At 46.1% G+C, this 23,220-nt stretch overlaps 2 protein-coding genes across 6 annotated transcripts in view; one reads left to right on the forward strand and one right to left on the reverse strand.

Moving 5' to 3' along the window:
• The first annotated feature begins 7,403 nt into the window (after positions 1-7,403).
• Positions 7,404-21,957, forward strand: MRPS25 (mitochondrial ribosomal protein S25). The gene is made up of 4 exons (XM_017859201.1): positions 7,404-7,678; positions 11,069-11,175; positions 17,069-17,156; positions 17,903-21,957. Exons 1-4 carry the CDS (start codon positions 7,545-7,547, stop codon positions 18,093-18,095), a joined length of 522 nt encoding a protein of 173 aa, XP_017714690.1. The 5' UTR covers positions 7,404-7,544; the 3' UTR covers positions 18,096-21,957.
• The window catches only part of NR2C2 (nuclear receptor subfamily 2 group C member 2), a 102,092-nt gene continuing 99,551 nt past the window's right edge, over positions 20,680-23,220 (reverse strand). For 3 of the 5 annotated variants that reach the window (XR_001882757.1, XR_001882758.1, XR_001882761.1), the window contains one exon: positions 21,217-22,555. The gene's annotated coding sequence lies outside the window, so the exon portion shown is untranslated. Of the gene's footprint in view, positions 20,772-21,216; positions 22,556-23,220 lie in introns of those variants that run through there. The other 2 variants (XR_001882759.1, XR_001882760.1) reach the window with 2 other exon arrangements.

The following is a 23,220-nucleotide window of genomic DNA, read 5'->3' on the forward strand; positions in this document are numbered from 1 at the left end:
AAAAAGAAAGAAAGAAAATAAGAGTGGTTAACTTTTTGGTTGATATTAGTATTACTTGTGAGAAGAGTTTCCCCACCCTTGTTCTGATGGAACAATTGTCTGTCACTGGAGAAATCTCCCTCCAGAGCTTTGGCAGAGTTACTCTGATCTGGGTCTGCTTAAAAGGCCTGGTCTCTAATTTAGGAATCGGTGATCTGGAAGCTTTTGCAAAACATCACCAGAAGAAGGGAAGCTTCCCAGAGTCAGAAGCTAAATTAAAGTAATTTCCAAGGCTATTTGATCAGCCTTCTTCCCTTTTGGTTTATTGTGGTTTGATTTGGGGGGCTGATGAGATTTTTTTTTTTTTTTTTTTTTTTTTTTGAGACAGAGTCTCACTTTGTTGCCCAGGCTGGAGTGGAGTGGCATGATCTCAGCTCACTGCAACCTCCACCTCCCTGGTTCAAGTGATTCTTGTGTCTCAGCCACCTGAATAGCTGGGATTACAGGTGTAGACCACCATGCCTGGCTAATCTCTGTATTTTTAGTAGAGGTGGGGTTTCACCATTTTGACCAGGCTGGTTTCAAACTCCTGGCCTCAAGTGATCTGCCACCTTGGCCTCCCAAAGTGCTGGGAATACAGGCGTGAGCCACTGCACCCACCCTGATGAGATGTTTTATTACCAATGTTAGTATTGAAGAAGCACAACCCAGGATCGTGCTGGTAGCACCACAGTACTTAACTATTAGTCAATTAAGACCAGAAAGGGAAATTGTTAATTTAGCTCTGGTGCTTTGGTTTACAGGAACATAACCCTTAACTGACATCTGACATCATGATAGCCACATGTGCTCAGCTCCGGGTAGAGTTTCTGCAGTTACTCATCTTAACTAATGAACAATAACTGACCACTGGTCACTTTATGCTCTGTAACTAGCTCTAGGCCATACTTTCACTGGTTACTGGTGTGAGAGCTGAAATTAATTTTATTACATTCTGGTGAAGACCCCTCTTGATAATGGGAATGTTTGAACTCTCTTGATGAAAAAATAATCTGTATTTCTGTTGATGTTCACATTTCTGTAGCACATTTCTTATCCTTTTGGTTGAATGAAAAGGTCTTGTATAGGGTGTGGAGACGGGGAGTGGGGACCCTTTGCATTTGGGATCTGTTCACAAACAGCCATATGAGTGGGTTAACGAACGTCAGCCAGTTACCAGCCCTGCTGGTGGTTATGGGTTGTTTTGAGAAGTTGGCAGCCAGGCATCTAAGATGTTGCCTGGTACAGGCCTCTTTTCTTCCCTGAGGCCCATGACATTTCTCTGTTACTCCAGAGGGTTTCCCAGATGGCCAGTAGGCTCCTCCCTGCTTAGGCTCTCATTTCTCTGAAAAGAGGATGAGATCTCTTTTCAGCAGGTAGTTTCAGTAGCTAATTGCTGCTTTCCATCATAATTATTTTTCTTGTGAGAACATTTCTCTTTTAATTAGCTAGTGATTTTGATTAACACTAATTCACTAAACATACCCCTTCCCTCAAATCACCTCAGGTAACAATCTGTAAGTAACTAAAAGCATTGAGAAACACACAAGAAACATTTTTTAAACCTATATTTAAAGGCCCGGCTGGGCGCAGTGGCTCATGCCTGTAATCCCAGAACTTTGGGAAGCCGAGGCGGGTGGATCACCTGAGGTCAGGAATTTGAGACCAGCATGGCCAACATGGTGAAACCTCGTCTCTACTAGAAATACAAAAATTAGGTAGGCGTGGTGGCAGACGCCTGTAATCCCAGCTACTCAGGGAGGCTGAGGCACGAGAATCGCTTGAACCTAGGAGGCGGAGGTTGCAGTGAGCCAAGATTGCACCACTGCACTCCAGCCTGGGTGACAAGAGCAAGACTCCGTCTCATGAAAAACAAACAAAACTGACTCATTGAATATACTAAACCAAACTAAAATCATATTCTTTTGATTAAGTTTATCCATGGCTGTATTCTTCTATGAATTCTTCCATTTAATTCTTCCATGATTATCTTCTCCTGTAAATATATACATCACAGGAGTTAGAATTCTCTACCCATCAGCTGTACCATGTCGCAGAATTCATGCAGGCACAAAGTTGGAGTTACAGAGATGGGTTGATAGCAGGGAAAACTTGGCCTATGTATTATAACCACAACTTCAAGTTCTTACCTCATGTGAATATTCACCCTTCCTTTAGTCTTCCAAGGCAAATAGCCCCATCTCATCACCAAATGAGCAAGGTCTTGATAAGGCATAGCAGACCTCCCTAAACACAGATCATGAGAAAAGATGGAAGAGACTTAGGGATTCAGGCATCAGATGAAGTTGGCTTTTCCCTTTTATGCCTTGTTTGTATTTCCCCCTGTCTAATACACGAAGGATACTTACTCATTGTATTTGCAGCTCAGTATGTCTTTGCTGTTCAGATACTAAAATGTATCTCTGAGTCATTGTGAGCTGTGCAGTAGGTTGGACATTGTCATAGTTGGTGATGGGACTCAAAATGAAAAGGTGGTCTCTTTACCAGGTCACAGACTGTAGCAGATTGTGCTTGTTATCTGATAATGACTGTCACTTTGAGGGTCATTGATTTGCATGCACTATTCTGGGGCCTTGTATTGGAGCCTTTTTTTAAAAAAAATAAAATAAAATCTGAGATAGAGGTTGGGGGTGTGGTGTCTGTGTGCACGTGTGTTACAAGTGAGAATCATCAGATGACATCTCTTCTCCTTTCTTGATGACAACCATCTGAGTATCAGAATAGTTCCAGCACCTGTGTTGTTTGTCTGGTTAAGGCCTCTGGAAAAAATGAAGGTCACTGGGCTCTGAACAGGGGATAGATACGGGTTCCAGTTCTGCCCTTATTCCCAGTTATTCCTGCAGTGCTGGCTAAATGAACAGTTTTACAGAAGTATAGTGTAGATCCCTTAATGATCCTATCATCCCTGTTTCACACTGGAAGAAACTGAGGCTCAGAGACTGAGGAACCTTGTGACTGCCATCTGTGCCAGTCACCACCCCTGCATGACCACATTTCCCTCCATCGGCACTACCAGCATGCCTGTGAGGTAGTTACTCAGCTGTTCATCTGACCCCAGATGCAGAAAAGTTAAGAGAGATTAGTCTGGCTTAGGCTACACAGCCAGTCAGTGGTGGAATGAGGGTTTAAATCCAGATCTGCCTGGCTTACTTTGCCCTCAGTAACAAGTAGCTGGGTCAGGTGGTGGTTTGGTGGTGGCGGGTGCTCAACCATTGTGTCAAGCTCAAAGAGGGCAGAAAAAGGCAATGGGGAATGAGGTTGGGTGCTGCTGAGCTGGTTTCTGATAGTGACTTTACCTAAGTCTGTGAAACAGATCTCCTTGGGGCCTATGTAGATTCTTAAACCAGGAGAGTATAATATGTAGTGCTCACTATAGGCTAGACTGAGTGCTAAGTATTATGCATGGCTTATCTCAGTCTTCCCAATAACCCATTTACAGATGCAGAAATAAGTGAGTGGTGAAGTTAAGCTTGCTTAGGGTTGCGCTGCTGGGTTTCCAGCCTAGGTCTGTCTGACTGCAAAACCCAAGCTGCCCTAGATTGTGTTGTATGTGGACACCCATGTTTCTAACGTGGAATGGGGTGTTTCATCCCTAGTAACTGCCTCCAGTGGACTTTTAAGATGAAAAACTTGTGCGTAACTCTTCAGGAAGCCTAGTGTAGTTGTAAAAATACTTCAGAAAGCACTTCTGGTTTTGGCTCAGATACATAGAGTTTGAAAGTTACCCTATCCTTACCACAAGAAAAAGTTGGGCAAACCAAATCAATGGCCTTTCTTGGTCCCATTAGAGAGCTGAGTGTGCAAGTCAAACTGCCATCCCAAAATCTGGAGAGAGGTGAGTCCAGAGAGTCAGCAAGATCTGATTGGAGCAGAAGCCATGGGAGCCACAGCTAGTAGGAAAACTTAAATGGTAATTTTGATGAACTGCTGGAGGTTGGGTGTGGACTAGCATGGGAGTGAGCAACTCTCCCTCACCCCCAACGCTTTCCTGGGTTTTACTCGACTTGGTTCTATTGGTGAACTGAGAAAGACCCTCTGGTGGCTCTGGCGGGAAAGGGAGAATCATCGTTGTAACCAGAGCCTTCTCCATAACAAAGCTTATTCCCCAGAGGAAAGCACTTTTTCACAGAGCCTTATCCCATCTGGAGGAGGGCATTTCTCCCATTCCAGCCCCCTCTAGCCTTTCTGGGTCATGTAAGGGGGTACAAAGGGGAATTAAGAAACACTTGTGGACCAGTGCGGTGGCTGACAGCTGTAATTCCAGCACTTAGGGAGGCCGAGTTGGGCAGATTGCTTGAGCCCAGGAGTTGGAGACCAGTCTGGGCAATATAGCGAAACTTCATCTTTACAAAAAATACAAAAATTAACCAGGCATTGTGGCACATGCCATAGTCCAAGCTACTCGGGACTCAGGTGGGAGAATTGCTTGAGCCTGGAAAGTAGAGGCTGCAGTGAGCTGTGATTGTACCACTGTACTGCACTCCAGCCTGGGGGATAGAACAAGACACTACCTCAAAAAAAAAAAAAAAAAAAAAAAAAAGAAAAGAAAAAACCTTGTGTAGGTCACAGCCCAAGGACACAAGCTCACTAAAATGCTGAGATTTAATCATAAGATTATAGAATGCTTCACCTCCCGCATGTTTTTCCACCATATCAACAGGACTCCAGGATAGTAACAGTGAGTTACAGCTGGAAGAGCTGCAAGACATGGACTCTCTCAGGAGGAATATCCAGGGAAGCCCAAAGGCAAGAGGAGATAAATACAAAGACACTAGAGGAACTGGAAGCTTCTGACACCTACAGCTATGGCAAACATTAAACACAGCTCTCAACTCTGAGTCAGATTAACGTAAGTTCTCATTCTAGAGGCTTATTTACCCCAGTTCTTATGGCCCAATAGAGTGGATATTCTACCTTCAACAAAAAAAATTATAAGCATGCTAAAAGGCAAGGAAAAAAAACCCAACAATCAGAAGAAACAAAGCAAACATCAGAACCACACTCACATGTTGGAATTATCAGACAAGAAATTTAAAATGTGGTCTGTTAAGGGGTCTAATGGTAAAAGTAAACAACATACAAGAAGAGATGGGTAATGTAAACAGAGATAAGAAAACTAAGAATCATGCCAGCTGCAGTGGTTCACACCTATAATCCCAGCATTTTGGGAGACTGAGGCAGGCAGATCACTTGAGGTCAGGAGTTTGAGACCAGCCAGGCTAACATGGTGAAACCCTGTCTCTACTAAAAATACAAAAATTAGACTGGGCACAGTGGCTCACGCCTGTAATCACAGCACTTTGGAAGGCCAAGGCGGGTGGATCACCTGAGGTCAGGAGTTCAAGACCAGCCTGGCCAACATGGTAAAACCCCGTCTCTACTAGAAATACAAAAATTAGCTGGGTGTGTTGGTGGGCAGCTGTAATCTGTTACTCAGGAGGCTGAGGCAGGAGAATCACTTGAGCCCAGGAGGCAGAGGTTGCAGTGAGCCAAGATGGAGCCATTACACTCCAGCCTGGGTGACAGCGAGACTTCATCTAAAAAAAAAAAAAAAAAAAAAAAAGCCAGGCATGGTGGTACACACCTAGAGTCCCAGCTAAGAGGCAGAGGTAGGAGAATTGCTTGAGCCCAGGAGGTGGAGGTTGCAGTGAGCAGAGATTGCGCCATTGCACTCCAGCCTGGGCAACAGAACGGGACTTTGTGTCAAAACAAACAAACAAACACCCTAAGAATCAAAAGGAAGTGCTAGAAGTTAAAATCTTAAATGAAAAATGCCTTAATGGGCTTATCAGTAGACTGTCCACAGCCAAAGATTCAATGAATTTGAAGATAGGTCAACAGAAATTTCCCCAGTAAACTGCAGAACATTCAAGAACTATGTAGGCAATTTCAGAAGACATAAAATGCATTTAAGTTGAATACTAGAAAGAGAAAAGAGTGAAGAAAAAATACCTGAAGCAATAAATGGCTAAGAACTTTACAAAATTAATGACAGACACGAAATCACAGATCCAGGAAGCTCAGAGAACTTCAAGCAGGACAAATACAAAACATCTACAGCTCTGCATTACCTTATTCTAACCATGTAAACCAAACACCAAGAGAAAATTGTAAAAGAAGCTAAAGGAAAAAGCCATCATACCAATAAACATAATTACAGCTAATTACTTGTTTGAAACCATGCAAGCAAAAAAAGAGTGAAGTATTTAAATTGTTGAAAGAAAAACACCAGGATTGGGCATGGTGGCTCACACCAGTAATCCCAGCACTTTGGGAAGCTGAGACCGGTGAATCATCTGAGGTCAGCAGTTCGAGACCAGCCTGACCAACATGGAGAAACCCCCGTCTCTACTGAAAATATAAAATTAGCTGGGTGTAGTGGCGCATGCCTGTAATTCCAGCTACTCAGGAGGCTGAGGCAGGAGAATCGCTTGAACCTGGGAAGCGGAGGTTGCGGTGAGCCAAGATGGCACCATTGCACTCCAGCCAGGATGGAAGGGAGGGAGGGAAAGGAAAAGCACTAACCTAGAATTCTAAATCTGGCAAAATTACTCTTCAAAAGAGAAGGAGAAATAACTTTCAGATCAAGAGTACTTCAGAAATGCAGCTTTTTTTTTTTTTTTTTGAGATGGAGTCTTGCTCTGCCGCCCAGGCTAGAGTGCAGTGGCGCGATCTTGGTTCACTGCAATCCCCGCTTCCCGGGTTCAAGCGATCCTCCCACCTCAGCCTTCTGAGTAGCTGGGACCACAGGGGCTGCCACCACACCCGGCTATTTTTTGTATTTTCGGTAAACATGGGGTTTCGCCGTATTGGGCAGGCTAGTCTCGAATTCCTGACCTCAAGCGCTCCTCCCGCCTCGGTCTCCCCAAAGGCTGGGTTTACAGGCGGGAGCCACCTCGCCTGGCCCTAGAAATGCATGTCACCCATAGTTTGTTTATGAGAAAATTGAGGTCCTGAGTTGTTAAGTGGCTGAACTTAGGAAGCAATTGATCCCAAACCATTTTTTTTTCTTTTGCTAAGAAGTTTAAGTCAATGTCAGAAAGTGCAGTTTGAACTCTTCATGTTAAAGCTGGAGATGTTTAGGGAGAAAAATGGACTTTAGGTTCAATAGAATGTTATCAGCTGATTTGGTATCCAAACTCAGTTTTCCTGATTATTTCTTATTGCAATGTCTGAAATTTAGCCTATGTAAAAACATTTTCCCGTGATTGGATGGGGAAATTACTAATTTACAGGACGCGAAAACCTAAATCTTCCAAGTGGAAGGAGTCCTAAAGCGAAGATGCACACGTCGGTTTTCGCCGCGCAGGGTCGAAGGCCGCCTACGAGTCCCAGGGTGCTCCGCGGCGTGCGCTGCCCTCCGGGAAACCTCTCCTGTGCGTCTGCGCGGGAAGTGGAACCTGGCTCTGGGGAGAAGCGGCGTGAGATCCGCGCCGGGTGCTAGCTAGTGCATCTCGTCGCTGTTCGGCTCGCGCAGTGGGGTCGCCCCCGCCACCGTCGCCGCCATGCCCATGAAGGGCCGCTTCCCCATCCGCCGCACCCTGCAATATCTGAGCCAGGGGAACGTGGTGTTCAAGGAGTCCGTGAAGGTCATGACAGTGAATTACAACACGCACGGGGAGCTGGGCGAGGGCGCCAGGTCAGTCGCAGCCCCGGCAGCCGTAACCTGCTACTCGTGCCAGCTTGCTGGTAACGTGAGGTCCCTAGTCGCGCTGGGCGGCCGCTTAGCCCCGGGGCGGGTCCCCCAGGTCGGCGCTGTTACCCCCATTTTACAGAGGTCGAGACTGAGGCGGACGGCGGGTCCCCGGCCAGGCCGGCTGCAGTCGTGACGAGGTTTGCGGGGCGGAGGACAGGAACCCCCCTCCTAGATCTCCTTCCTCCGGCGCGGTGGGCGAGGCTGACCCGAGGGAGGCCACCAGTTCCCTTGGCCCCTGTGGCCAGCAAGGCAAGCGCTGGGGAGGGGCAACCGCAGAGCCTTTCGGGGTGACGGGAATGACACCCCTGCCCCAGGACGAATCTGAGAATAAAATGAGAGAAATAACAGCGGCGAACACTGATCATGTCTCGCACAGTTCTGAATGCTTCTCGCGCTTTCTCTCTTCTGATGCCTACAGAAACCCCAGCTTATCCCCACTCTAAGGCTGGGGAAGCGCACAGAGAGGTTAAATAACTTGCGGCTCCCCGAGACACCATGGCAGCCAGTGAGCGGTGAGCCGGGCTTTGTGGCCAGGAGTAAGTGAAAGCACTTCCTTCGGGACTCAAGGTTTGGAAGGAAGTAATTAATTATGTCAGCTGTGCAGCAGCAGGCCCTACCCCGACTAGAGGGTACTACAGGGGACGCCTAGAATGTCTTTCGGCTTGGAACAGAGTAGGGACTCATTGAAAGGCAGTCGGCAAGTGAAAGGTTTGGATTGACCCTGAGGCCGCCCTAAGCAGTGCCTTGGGCTCTGCAGGTATGAAGTCTACATTTATTGAGTACCCTCTGAGTGCTAGGCTGTGTGCTGTGTGCTGGGAGTTCAGCAGTGATGGAGGAGACGGTCTTAGCCCGCAGAAACTTTGAGACTGGGTGTATGTTGGATCAAAATGAGGCGTGGAGCAACTCCTTGTGGGGCATGGTCCCCTTGGTGACGGACCTTCACTGCATGGCCCTTCAGGAGAGCCGGAAGCCACTTCCTAGCCATTTGCTCTGCGCAGGTGAATCTGAGAACTTGGACTTGCTTGCCTGGAATCAGCTGGCTTGATGGCTTCCTGGAAGACTTGGTCTTGGTCTTAGGGTGAATGGGCACCCAGACACTCCTTCATAACCTACTGCACAACTGTGCACACCTCTGTCCCAGGGCAACTGCCAGGCAGATAATGGGAAGGGGTGGGGGTCTCGGTGCGGCCCGCAGCGAGCTGGAGAGCACTTGCCCTATCCAGAGGGCCCTTCACTGTTTGGCACTGTGGGCTCCGTGGAGAATTTCTGATTTGTCAAGAAGCTGAAATCCAGATTTTTATGTAAATCTCTTGCTTTTAAATGGTCAGCCAATCAAAATAAGCCTGTGAGCCTCTTACATTCTCAAATATTTTAATATTCTCTAGGTAAATGGGATATAAAGAACCATTTACTGTTTCTTTGTTCCTGGTGGTAGAGACTGGCCTGTGACACCTGTGCCCTCTGTGATCTTGTGCCCGTGGGTTGGAGTCTGTCTGCCTTGCTCTGGCTAGCCGCACTCCTCCCCCAATCCCCAGCCCTTGTTTGTTCATGTGCCCTCAGCACTTCAGCTGCCCCAGTGGGACCTACCTCCATCCCAAGTGCCTGCGACCGGTACAGCCAGTCTTTGGGTACCTGCTGGGGGGAGTGGGAAGGTGCCTTATTTAGTATCTGAGGGCCAAGTCCCTACGCACCCCTGCCAGGTGTTCTACCCTTAAGAAGTGGCCCCAAGCCTCAGGGTGAATTTGATGGTGACAGAACAGTGTGATGGAAGGCCAGACTAACAGCCCAGTTAGACCTGGGGCAGTTTACTTAACTTCTGACCTCAGTTTCCTTACTAATTGTAAAATCCCACCTTCTGGGGTTGGAGAGTCAGGTGCCTAGCAAAGTGTCTGGCATATACAGCAGGTGCCCAACTTAAGGTTCCTGCCATTACTAACTTGCCTCCTGTGTTTCAGCAAGAACCATTTTAAGATCTCTGTTGCATTTCTGTCCTAGTGGTTTAAAGTATGGGACCGTCTCACCTGGCTGTGTCCTGGTTTATTTGTAAAAAGTTCTGTGACACTGGGATACTCTGCAGTGGGGTGGAAACTGATCAGAGGCTTCCTACGCCCCAGAAGGTAAATTCAGCCTTTGAGCTCCCAGGCCTGTGTGCTGTGGGGGTCTCCAAGGCCTTCATTCCTCCACTAGAGGCAGCAGTTTTCAAGGCTTAACTATTTAATTTGAGTCTTATACCCATATAGTTAATAACATTCTCAGAGAGCCACTTTTTTGTTTGTTTGTTTGTTTGAGATAGGACCTTACTCTGTCGCCTAGGCTGGAATGTGGTGCAATCACAGCTCACTGGCTCACTGCAACCTCAAACTCCTAGGTGTAAGCGATCCTCCTGCGTCAGCCTCCCAAGTAGCTGGGACCACTGGCATGTACCATTATGCCCAGCTAATTTTTTAGTATTTTTTTTTATAGAGACAGGGTCTCCCTATGTTGCCCAGGCTGGCCTCAAACTCCTGAGCTCAAGCAGTCTTCCTGCCTGGGCTTCCCGAAGTGCTGGGATTACAGGTGTGAGCCGCTGCACCTGGTTGAGAGCTACTTGTTGATTTTTTGCTTTAGGCCTTATCTGTGGACTTGTCACTATGGAACATCTCTCGCCACCATTGCTACTTCTCACCCCCAAAACCTCCATACTCTTCCACCCACTCCTCCCAGTATCATTATTCCAAATTTTGTATAGGATGATATTCAGCGTTCAGATTAATATTACTTTGTAAATGCTATACACAGTTGAGCCAAATAGAATACTATGATTATGCATTTATTTTTTTTGCAAGGCCTTTTGTTTTCTCTGGAGTATAAATCTATGTTTAAATTTTCTAAGTTTAAAGGTGTTCCTCCACTCCTAAATTGTAAAACTGTTCCCCCATGTGTAAATACATTGGTCTCATTATTTAAAAATTGTGGTATAACCTAGATACAGTGCACACCTGTAAGTATACTACAGCTCCATGAACTGCCACTCATGTTTATACCTTGTCTTCACCACACAAATCACGACGTAGTACCTTTCCTGGTTTCATTTTCAGTGGTGCTTTGGCATTGGTGTTAGGTTAGCTTGCAATGCAGGTTGGGATACAGATTTCTTTGCCCTCAAATGCCTGCCCAGGGGTCCCCATGCCATTCAGGGAATCTTCTAAGAGGATCCCTGCGAGTTGTTTTTCGCAGCCTTTTTGGGTCCTCTGAGAATCTGATGAAAACACTGGACTTTCTCCCTAGAAAATACCCATGCATAAAATTTTAGGCTAAAACTGTTTCATAGGTTTCATTTCTTCCCTTTTGCAGGAAATTTGTGTTTTTCAACATACCTCAGATTCAATACAAAAACCCTTGGGTGCAGATCATGATGTTTAAGAACATGACGCCGTCACCCTTCCTGCGATTCTACTTAGGTGAGTGGGGCCCTTGCCATGGTCCAGGGGCTGTCCAGACATTCCTGGAGAGACTGCTTCCTTCCTGCGGGAGCGTCAGGACGAGCTGCAGCGCGCGCTGTCATGGTGTGTCTGTGCCTCCTGGCACCTGTGGCTTCCCCATACCTAGGCACTCAGCAGCCACTGAGGTCTGGACTCCTTTCCCTCTCCAGCCTCATCTCTTATCCTCTGCCTCACACCATGGGGGTAATTTTTCCAAAGTCCCTTGTCACACCAGGCTGTGATGCCTTTGCCCAAGCTTGTTTCTGGCCTGAAATCCCCTTTCTGCCTGCGTTTGCTTATTTAACTGAAAAAAAAAAAATTCCTTCAGGGCTCAGTGTGGGCACTACTTCTAGGAAGCCTTCCCTGCATCCTAGAGTGACCTCCCATATGCCCCCAGAAGCCCTCTGTCTTAGTGCTGTGTGTGTCCTCTCAGGACTGTGTGCACTTACATGATGCTGTTCATGTTTGGACCAGGCACTAAGTGATGTTTATTCCATTAAGTTTGGCTCCATGCTGGAAAACCAGGAGGGCAGCTGTTCTGGCCCAGCTCTCAGACACTTTGATCTTGAGCAAGTAATAGACCCATTTTAAAATTTGTCAGCTGAAGGGAAAATATCTGCCATACATGGCTATGAGAACCAAATGAAGTGTAGGTTGGGAAATGCTTCAGGAAACAAAATGACCATGTTTTTTCATTCATTCCACAAATATGTAACACATGTTCCCCAGGACCAGGTGTTGGTCGGGAGGCTGGGATTATATCCAGCAGAGGGAGACAGAGAATGAACAAGTAATTTTAACAAAAGATTAGGGCCAGGCGTGGTGGCTCACGCCTGTAATCCCAGCACTTTGGGAGGCCAAGGAGGGTGGATCACGAGGTCAGGAGATCGAGACCATCCTGGCTAACACGGTGAAACCCTGTCTCTACTAAAAATACAAAACAATTAGCCAGGCGTGGTGGTGGGCGCCTGTAGTCCCAGCTACTTGGGAGGCTGAGGCAGGAGAACGGCGTGAACCTGGGAGGTGGAGCTTGCAGTGAGCTGAGATCGTGCCACTGCACTCCAGCCTGGGCAGCAGAGCGAGACTCCGTCTCAAAAAAAAAATTAGTGCTGTGGACCTGGCGGTGCAGTGGCTCACCCCTGCAATTCCAGCACTTTGGGAGGCTAAAGCAGGTGGATCTCTTGAGCTCAGGAGTTCGAGACCAATATGGGCCACATGGTGAAACCCCATCTCTACAAAAAAAATATTTAGCTGGTGTGGTGGCATATGCCTGTGGTCCCAGCTACCTGGGGGGCTGAGGCAGGAGGATTGCTTGAGCCTGGGAGGCAGAGGTTGCAGTGAGCCAAGATTGCACCACTGCCCACCAGCCTGGGCAACAGAGTGAGACCCTGGCTTAAAAAAAAAAAAAAAAAAAAAAAAGATTAGTGCTGTGAGAAACAGGACAACAGGCAAGATTAGAAGGGTGACCCTGTGGCAGTTTATGCACGTGAGCTTTGCTTCTGTTTTTAAAACCAACTTTATTGAGGTGTAATTTACCTCAGTGTGCTGGTAATGGCACACCCAAGTAGCACATGCAGCTGGATGGGTACTGGCCGTTGTTATATACCTGTACACTTATGTACATGCCCCAAGATGCAGAATGCCCCAGGACTGCAGGAAGTTCCTTAGTGCCACTTTCTAGTTAATTTCCCTTCCACCAGAGGCAACCCGTTATCCCTTCTTTCACTATAGATGCATTTTGTTTTAGAATGTCATGTAACTAGAATCTCACAGTATGTGTTCCCTTGTACCTGGTGTCTTTTACTCATGTTTTGAGATTCACCCATGTTACATGTTTCGTGGTTTTTCCTGTTTCTGGCTGGGTGGTATTCCATTCGGTGAACGTACCGCAGTGTGTCCGCTCGCCTGTTGATGACTCTTTAGGTTTTTGTAAGATGCCGAGAGAGTTAGAAGTATGACATTTATGAGAGAGAAGACCTTGAGAGAAACCGGGGGAGTGAGGAGGCCGGGCAGGGAAGGTCGCCAGAACCACAGATGAGGATGCAGCTATGGGAGTGTTGGCCAGTGCAGCGGGACATTCTAGCCTTGTGTTGGGTACTGAAGGCCAGACACTAGGCCCTGGCCAGGGAGAGTACGGGCTGCCCAAGTGCTGCGCAGATCCCAGCGGTACTCCATAGGGCTGTCAGCTCAGCGGCTCCTCCTGGGAGGTCCTTGCTTGAAGGGAGGTTTGAGCGGCGGCCTCCTGGCTGCCAAGAAGAAAGCTACAGTAAAGGTGCGTGTAGGCTGCGCAGGTCTCTGTGGACAGAGGCATTCAGGCCTCCTGGGGGTGTACCTGAGTGCAACTGCTGAGTCACAGAGCAGCTGTGTATTGAAGGTTCTCAGGCACCGCCTTTCCAAAGCAATTGTGCCGTGTTGCACTCCAGTCACAGGGTGGAGTTCCAGCAGCTGCATGTCCTTGCTCACGCTAGTATTGTTGTATTAATGTCCCAGGGCTGCTTAACAATTAACCGCCAACTTGATGGCTTCACACAAATGTATGATCTTGCAGATCTGTGGGTTAGAAGTCCAACATGGGCTGGAACCAGTGTCAGCAGAGCCTTCCTTTCTGGAGGCTTGAGGTGAACCCACGTCCTTGAGTTTCTTAGACTCCAGTGCCTGTCCACATTCTTTGGTTTGTGGCCTCATTCTACCATCTTCAAAGCCAGCAACCTTGCATATGCTGCCGTCCCTCCATCCTTCCACCTCCCTCTGACCACAGTCAGGTCAGGTGCTGCAGTTGTAAGGACACATGGAGTTAACCCGGGCCCGTTGGATGATCCAGGATCCTCTCCCCAACTCAAGGCCCTTAACTTGAATCACATCTGCAGAGTCCCTTTTGCTGTGTAAGGTTCTGGGAGTTAGGACGTGGACATCTCTGGGGACCATTATTCTGCCCATCAAATTGTCTTTTCAAGTTTAGCCGTTCCGTTGGGTGTATATCATTGGAGTTTTAATTTGCATTTCCCCCAAGTTTCTTTTCCTGTGCTTATTGACCATTCAGGTATTTATTTTGTAAAGAGTCTGTTTGAATCTTTTTTCCATTAAAAAAAAAATGGGGCCGGGCGCGGTGGCTCAAGCCTGTAATCCCAGCTAATCACAGCACTTTCGTGGAGGCCGATGACAGGCGGAGTCACGAGGTCAGGAATCGAGACCATGCCTGGCTTAACTGCGTGATAACTGCGTCCTCGTTGCTCTACATAAAAAAAATACAAAAACTAGCCGGCGCGAGTGGCGGCCGCACGTTAAGTCGCCAGCTACTCGGAGGCTGAGGCAGGAGAATGCGTGAACGCCGGAGCTGGAGCTTGCAAGTGAGCTGAGATCCGGCCGACTGCACTCACCTGGGCGACGAGGGCGAAGACTGGCCGCTCAAAAAAAAAACAAAACAAAAAACAAAAGAAAAAAAACACGGGCCGCTTTCTTATCAAGTTCTTTATGTCTTCTGGGGTGCATTTCCTTTGTCGGAGATAATGTCTCATGACTGTTTTCTCTGTTTGTGGCCTGCTTTTCATTTTCTTAGTGGTGTCTTTTGAAGAGCAGAAATTTTAATTTTGATGAATTCAGTTTATCATTAAAAAAAATTTTTTTAAAAGACGGAGTCTCAGTGTTGCCGAGGTTGAGTGCAGGTGTGTTCTATCCTAAATTCATTTTTTTCCAGTAGTTTTTATTTTCTAGATTCCTTAGGATTTTCTACATGCACTGTAATAATGTCATCTGCAAATAAAGACGGTTATACTTCTTTTCCAATCTTTTTTATTTTGTCTTCACTCACTGGCTAAAGTGGCAGTAATGTTTTGCATTTCTGCTCGCAACGTATGAGAGTTCCAGTTACTCTGCATCCTCACTAGCACTTGGTATTGTCTGTGCTTTTACAATTTTAGCCATTTGCATATCTTGTTGTGGTTTTAATTTGCATTTTCCTAGTGACTAATTGAGATCTCATCATTTCGTGTGCTTATTGTTAGCCCTTTAAAAAATTTTAGTTACATGTTTATTCAGCGATGTGGTTTGGATCTGTGTCCCCACCCAAATCTCATGTTCAGTTATAATTCCCAATATTGAGGTAGGGTGTGATGGGCCTGGTCCGGTCACCATGGGGGTGGTTTCTCATGAATGGTTTAGCACCATCCCCTTTGGTACTGTGGTTGTGATAGCGAGTTCTCTTGAGATCTGGCTGTTTAAAAGTGTGTGGCACCTCCCCCTTCTCTCTCTTGCTCCTGCTCCCACCATGTGAGACTCTTGCTCCCCCTTTGCCTTCTGCCATGATTGGAAGCTTCCTGAGGCCTCCCCAGAAGAAGAAGCTGCTGTGCTTCCTGTACATCCTGCAGAACCATGAGCCAATTAAGCCTCTTTTCTCTATAAACTGCTAAGTCTCAGGCATTTCTTTATAGCAATGTGAGAGAATGAACTAATACATTAAGATATTTCACCCATTTTATTAGTTGGATTGTCTTACTGAGTTGTAAGATTTTTTTTTCATATATTCTGGATATAAGTCCTTTATCAGATATACACATATTTTCTCCCAGACTGTGGGTTATGGTGTTTTCTGAACTGTAAATTTTTTAATTTTGATTTTTCAATTTATAGAGTTTTTTTTTCTTTTTTGGATTATGTTTTTTAATGTCATCTCCAAAATATATTTGCCTAGGTAAGGTCATGACAATTTTCTCCTTTGTTCTCTTCTAGAAGTTTTATAAACGTTTGAGCGCTTACATTTAGGTCTCGAATCCATTTTGAGTTTTAATTTTTTTTTTGAGGTGGAGTCTCGCTCTGTTGCCCAGGCTGGAGTGCAGTGGCACAATCTCAGCTCACTGCAACCTCTGCCTCCAGGGTTCAAGCAATTCTCCTGCCTCAGCCTCCTGGAGTTTTACTTTTTAAAATTTTAATGTTGTGGGTAAAAGTCTAAATTCACTTATTAGCATACAGATAGCCAGTTGTCCCAGTGCCATTTGTTGAAAAGATTATCTTTCTTCATTGAATTATCTTGGTATCTTTGATGAAAATCAATTGACCTTATAAATAAGGGTTTATTTCTGGACTCAGTTTTGTTCCATTACAGCGTATGTCTATTCTTTTTTTCTTTTTGAGACAGAGTCTCGCACTGTCACCCAGGCTGGAGTGCAGTGGTGCGATCTCCGCTCAGTGCAACCTCCACCTCCTGGGTTCAAGCAATTCTCCTGCCTCCCGCTAATTTTTTTGTATTTGTAGTAGAGACGGGGTTTCACTACGTTGGTCAGGCTGGTCTTGAACTCCTGACCTCATGATCCACCCGCCCCAGCCTTCCAAAGTGCTGGAATTATAGGCTTGAACCACCGCGCCCAGCCATATTCTTATATTAGTACCACGCTGTCTCGATTATAGTAATTTCAATTTATTGTAAATTTGAAATTGGAAAGTAAACGTTCTCCTATTTTCTCATTTTTCAGAATTGTTTTGCTCTTTTGGGTCCTTTGCATTTCTATATGAATTTTAGGCTTAACTTCTCAGTTTCTACAAAAACACCTCTTGGGATTTTGATAGGGATTGATTGAACCTATGTACATCAGTTTGGGGAGAATTGCCGTCTTAAGAATATTGGGTCTTTCTATCCATAAACATGGAATGTCTTTCTATTAAAATAGCATGCTTTTTTTACGTATCTAAAGTTTATGCTTGCTCGGGTCTAAAGAAAAATGGAAAAAGGAAGGGTAGTATTATGTATTATGTAAACAAATATATCTATTTTATTATTAAAATGTTTCTGCCACTAAAAGCAAGTCCCAAATTACAACTTTCTGAGGCTGAGTGTGCTGTGAGTTCTGTTTTTCTTCTGCCCTGTGCTTTCCGTTTCCAGATTCTGGGGAGCAGGTCCTGGTGGATGTGGAGACCAAGAGCAATAAGGAGATCATGGAGCACATCAGAAAAATCTTGGGGAAGAATGAGTGAGTTGTTTGGTTTGACCTGGAAGGAGCGAACTTCTCAGCCCAGAGAATTTGAGTTCAAGAAAGGGGTGTGTGGGAAGGGTGTTGAGAGGTAAGATTCTCTTGACAGTGAACCCCAGACACTAACAAGAGCTGGGGCTGTAGAATCAGTTCTTTCTGATGTTGCTGTTCACCAAATCACTAAACCTCTGTAAGCTTTATCTCCCTTGGCTGTACAGTGTTGAGAAGTACCTCTCTCCCTTTTGCAGGGGACGGGAAGCTGAAATGCAGCTGACTTGTGGCCCTGTGCAGCTGCTAACCCTTCTCTCCTGGGAATCTCAGCTTGGAGCTAGTAGACACCTAGCCCCAGAGCTCCTGGTGACAGGTCTTTCTTTCCACGAATGAGGAGACAGAAAGGGAGGGAAGCCGACGAAGTCTGTCTTTGAGAAACCGCACAGGGGTCTTTTCAGGCTCCTTTATCCTGTGATTGTCTGTCAGCGCTGTGGGCCCCACCTGTGGCAGCAGATAGGCTGACCACACTGCGTAGGCTTGCTCCTGTGGTCTGAGGGGACAACAGCAGGCCTTCCTGCAGTCCTCTCCTCAGGGGCCAGCAGGGAGAGAGGGATAGGGTTTGGCAGTGAGGATCAGGTTAGAAGGCAGGAGATCCAGGTGTCCCTGGTGGATGGTAGGGCTGTCTTGGCTGAGAAACTGCCCTGTGCCTGCCACTCAGTCGCCAGTGCTTGGTTGCCTTCTGTGCTCTTCGGCAGGGAAACCCTCAGGGAAGAGGAGGAGAAGAAAAAGGAGCTCTCTCACCCAGCCAACTTCGGCCCTCGAAAGTACTGCCTGCGGGAGTGCATCTGTGAAGTGGAAGGGCAGGTGCCCTGCCCCAGCCTGGTGCCATTACCCAAGGAGATGAGGGGAAAGTACAAAGCCATTCTGAAAGCCAGTGCCCAGGACTAAGGCCCACGGTCACTGTGGGCTGGGGTGATGGTGTCTGACCAGTGGGAATATTGGAATGGGATTACTCTGGCCCAGGGAAGCCCCTGGTTCTGTCCCTGGAGACTCTGGAAATCCTTTTGCATTAAAAGGACTTTACATACCTGTGTAAAAGGACGTGGGAGAGGAGGGTCTGAAGCTGAGCTGCTAAATGAGTATCCCTGCTCCGCTGGTCAATAAAACGCTTCCTAACAGCAGCTTGGTGTGTATCTGGTCCTAGTCAAGAGGAAGGCCTGTGTAGTAGAAAGGCTTTGGGCCTGGGAGGTTAAGGCCACAGCCTGTTGACACCTGTTTTGGTCCTGTGACGCTTTACTGGTCTCCAATGGCTTTGAATCTTCCTCTGGGCCCTACTCTGGAGAACATAAGGGTTGCTGTGGTTGAGTCTGGCTAGCACTGTCTGTGGTTGGCAGTGTGGACACCCCTCCATTCAGTTCCTTGGGTATTTTTCAGAAATCCAAAGGCAACCCTTTGTGCACCGCTCACTTTTGTAAGTATAATTGATGACCCTTGCCTGCTGGGGAGCCTAGCCATGGGCCAGAGATGGAAGAGCCCCAGTGGCTGACAGGCCAGCCTCACCCAGGCACGTACCTGCTGACCAGTACCTGCTGACTGCCAGCCTGTGGCCCAGCCACTGTGTGCATTAGCAGGGAGGTTTGTAGGCCTTGGAGGAAAGGAGGAGACACCACCTGGTGGCCACGTCGGGGCCTGCCGGGGGGATGGTGTCTATAGCTGGTCACCTGGCTCTGCTGGCTCCCTCAGGCCCTGCTTACCAAGCTCTGGAGGCGGGAGTGCTGCATTACTGAGCAGCTTCCTTGTTCTTTCCTCATAGGACACTGATGTTACTGTCACTGTAGTTATGCTAAAGTGGAGGTTTCAGCCTCCAGAAGACAGCAGAGCCCTCTAGGGTCACCTTAAGAATAGGTTTAGCAAGGCTGGGTGTGGTGGCTCATGCCTGTAATCCCAGCACTTTGGGAGGCTGATGTGGGTAGATCAGTTGAGCCCAGGAGTTCGAGACCAGCCTGGGCAACATGGCAAGACCTTGTCTCTACAAAAAATACAAAAATTAGCTGGGTGCGGTGTTACCCGTCTGTAGTCCCAGCTATTTGGGAAGCTGCGGTGGGAGGATCTCTTGAGCTTGGAAGGTCAAGGCTTCAGTGAGTCATGATTATGTGCTACTGCACTCCAGCCTGGGCCACAGAGCAAGACTGTCTCAAGAAAAACAATTTTTTAAAATAGGTTTAATTATAAAGTGAAGGACCAGTTGGACCATGGCCCCCTAGAAACTCAGCCAAGGAGACTTGACTTGTATCTGATACAAGGCGGCAGTGGTTAAAAGAATTAAAAAAGGACGGTGGTGCTTGGAAGAGCAGAACCGAAGTTTTCATTCCTCTACCTACTAGGGCCTTGGCCAAGTCTTAAAGCTTTCTGGGTCTGTAACTGGTTTTGTCTGTAAAATGGGGAAAAGGCTACCTTTTTTGCCACATGAACGAGCCGCCTGGTGAAATGATGTCATACTACAATGTGTTTCATTAACTGTTGGAGATTTTCACATTAAATTGAGCAGATTTGGGTCTTTTACATGTGATGCTCAAGTTTGATTCTGTACCAGACCTGTGTTCGGGGTGATGGCTTGTCGGGGGTGGGAGGGGAAGGTGGGCAGAGACTGATGTATAACGGACAGGTGTTCCTTGAGTGACCACAGACTTACAAAGGGAGTGTTTAATTGCAATCTCTGCCATCAGCATTTTGGCTGGGTGGAAAAAGCTCTCCTCCACGGAGAGCCCTCCCATGTCTGCTGGTTTCAGTTCCCCACCCAACTGACTGAAGTCTTGACCTTGCCACTGCTGCCTGGGCATTCTAATTGGCTGCAAGGGCTCTTTAGAAAGCACCTAGTTCCTTTTGGCTTTCATCTGCAGTTTAGATCTCCACAGCTAGTGACACAGAAAGCCTTATGAGAGTATTCCTTCCCTCTAGGGCCCAAAGAGGCTACTCACCAGCAGGAATGTCCTGAACCAAAGGAGTGGTGACCCTTTTCTAGACAGAATAAATGTCTGGTCCCTAATGGGACAGAAAACTAGGGTTTGAGTTCAGGCTTGACACAGGAGTGATGGGCTTACAAGTAAGGTGGACAACCCAGACCCAGCAGGGACATGTGTGGAGACAGCAGCATTCCTGTGGTGCAGTTACTGCTTGTGTGGCCAGCTTCACAGGCAGCAGATAATTTGTGGAAATAACATTATTTTCTTTTTTTGTCCTCTGTAGGCTACTTGATGCTGGATAGTTTCTCTTTAAACCTTTGCCTTTCCCTATTTTGTTTAGTAGTGATGAAAGGTGGGTTTAAAATATACAGAAATGGGAGAAAATTAGAGAAAATATGAAGATTTTATAATTCATACATGTTCTTAATTTTATTTGCACAAGCAGTGTTCACAGCCTTATTTTTCTTAAGTGACCACTTTTATTCTCTTTGAGGCACTAACTGGCAGCACCATCTAAACCTGTATCTGCTGCGGTACCAGTTACTCAGGAGGCTGAGGCAGGAGGATCGCTTGAGTCCAGGAGGTTGAGGCTGCATTGAGGCCCTATCTGGCTGCCAGTGAGTTCTGTTGTGCATCAGACTTTGGACCTCAGAATTTTCACCTGGAACATGAGAGGTCAGATGACATAATGAGTATGTTCTAACTTTTGAAACTTCTGGAGCTTATTTTTACTCTTGGTAGCACGTATCCTTAAAGAACAAGCTTGTCAGTTTAAGGCCTGTCTGTAATGGCATCTGGTGGTCCAGCAGCCTAACTGTGCTCTGGCTCCAGAAACATCTGTGTGGCTTCCCTACCTCCACACCAAGGAGCTGCCCTGCTGGGTGGATGTAAAGACTGTTCTGCCAGGGTTTCCCACTAAAGGTATTAACGAGTCACGTGGACCACAGAGGGCCTAATCCCCCTTGGCCGCTAAGGCTAAGGTAGGAGCCGGAGAGCTGTAGGGACAGGACCACCAGGATGCTTCATCTCCACAAAGGAGAGTGCCGTACTGTCTAGGGGCCGGGCGTCACTACTATCATGAAGAAAAATGAGGAGCAGGATGCATGTTAGTCTTTAATTCACTTTTTTAATAGTATAAACCTCATTTAGGTAGTAGTATTAAGCCACAACAATAATGCCACATTGAAACAGCATTTAATAAAATGCATAAAGCTAATTCATGCACTGCAATACTCTATATACAAACACAACAATGCAAATTCTTCTTCAAGACTGAAGACATTGATTAGATATAAAATTCAGTTTAAAAAGAACATGCTATCTTTTAAATGCCATCACATAAACAAAGTGATTTCACAGGGAGAAGAAAGCTGTATAAAGCTACAGCTTTCAACAGGTTTTAAACCTGGCATTAAAATGTAATGGCAAAACCAATATTTTCTATATTGTGAAGGGCAAAGGTTACAGAAACGGTCCCAAGAAAATCTAACACCCAAATTTTCCTTTGATAGATAAGATGCCTTTAAAAGGGCTGGTAATGCAGTTGCATTCTAACAGAGAAGTCCAAACTACAGGTAAAAACTACGGCTTGTACTGTGAAAAATGTGCAGCTTTTCAGTTATAAAACTAGTTGAACACTGGTTTATAAGATAATCCGTAGAACAGAGAGACTGTAGAAAAATATTCCAGCACTTGAGTTGTGTGTGGCAGCAGCATTTGAGTCCATGAATGCTATGGTCGTTAAAATAACTGATTATACTTTCCTAAAGAAAAGCCATTTTTTAATGCAAAGTCTACTACTTCCAAATGTTATTCCAAACATTAAATTTTAACAGTCTATCAATCAATAAATGTTGAACATTTTTTTCTATTTTGCTTGTATAAATATCAAGACGCCAAAATTATTTATAGCTGGGCATTAAAAAATCTGACATTTTTCTCCCCCCAAAGATACTTTTCTTAAGCTCACACTTTGTTTTTAGACTGCTGTTAAGATAAATAGCCCCAAAGGAAACTTTTTATTTTAATTCATTTAGAGACTGTCAAGTTTCCAATTGCATTTTAACTAGAAAGCCACTTTCAATAGCGTGATTGTCACGACAGGCTGTAACAGGGAAAGGTCGCACAATCTTGTGGGATGAAGCCAGTGAAATAGAAGCTTTCTCTACATCAAAAACAGGGAAGCTGAAGGCTAAATGACCCATCGTCTCACAAAAGGCACTGAGTACTATGGTCTCATAAGGTGTTTTAAAACATTTTGATAACTTATTTTAAAAGAAAAGTAACCTGTGGATTATGTGAGTTTTTGCAGCGATCCAGTGATTCTTTCCAGCAGGCCCCTGCTTCCCAGCTCTGTGAGCAACTACTGCTGGGCCAGGCCCTGGCTCTCGAGGGCTGAGTTTCAGTTTAAGGCCAGATTAAGGGGGAAAATTCATCCGAATAGACCTGGACAAGGAAAATTTGGTATCTGTAGCTTTTAAGGGCACATACATCCATAATAAAATGCAATTCTTATCTGAAAATTTAAAATCATAATTTATAGAAAGGAGTTAAAGTCTGTGGATTTCATTCACATGCTTACTCTTAAGAGAAGTAACTTGCTATTTCTAGCTTATGTGCCGCAAAAGTTAGCCATCAACATCCATGCTTATTAGTTTTAAAGAATAATACTTGGTAGGTTGTTTACTTTTAACTGGGGATAGAGAGATGGAAATTACTATTTGTTCAGTCACAGGACAGTGCCCCAAATCTTGCTGACTGAGCACAGAGCAAGCCTGGGAAATTGCTACCATCTTTGGGAGTCAGGCCTTACTGACACAGACCGTTCTGAATCTCTGACCGTGACGCCTGTCTCTGGGCTACTCAACAGAGCTGAATAGCTGGGAAGGCTGACGGCTCAACCCAACTGCCAAGTCCCTTCCAGGTAGTGCCATGAACAGGTGCACGAAACGGTTAAAAATTCCCACGTAGTTTTGGATATTAAGATAAACTGTCTTCCAGCTTCCTGGCTCTTGCCTGTACCTGGAGAATACAGGGAAATGTCACCCTGTCAGAACCTCTTCTGCCTGGAATTCTTCTTTTTGCAGAATGGAGATTCTGACTTCATGGCC

Source organism: Rhinopithecus bieti, unplaced genomic scaffold (assembly GCF_001698545.2).
Source record: "Rhinopithecus bieti isolate Rb0 unplaced genomic scaffold, ASM169854v2 scaffold_49509, whole genome shotgun sequence".
In the NCBI taxonomy this organism is placed as follows: Eukaryota; Metazoa; Chordata; class Mammalia; order Primates; family Cercopithecidae; genus Rhinopithecus; species Rhinopithecus bieti.

What these genes read in the sequence shown, in the direction of transcription:
- MRPS25 (XM_017859201.1), top strand. Translation starts at nt 7,545, where the DNA reads ATGCCCATGAAGGGCCGCTTCCCCATCCGCCGCACCCTGCAATATCTG. An exon ending in GAGCTGGGCGAGGGCGCCAG is followed by an intron (nt 7,679 to 11,068) that starts GTCAGTCGCAGC and finishes TCCCTTTTGCAG; the next exon opens with GAAATTTGTGTTTTTCAACA. An exon ending in AAAATCTTGGGGAAGAATGA is followed by an intron (nt 17,157 to 17,902) that starts GTGAGTTGTTTG and finishes GCTCTTCGGCAG; the next exon opens with GGAAACCCTCAGGGAAGAGG.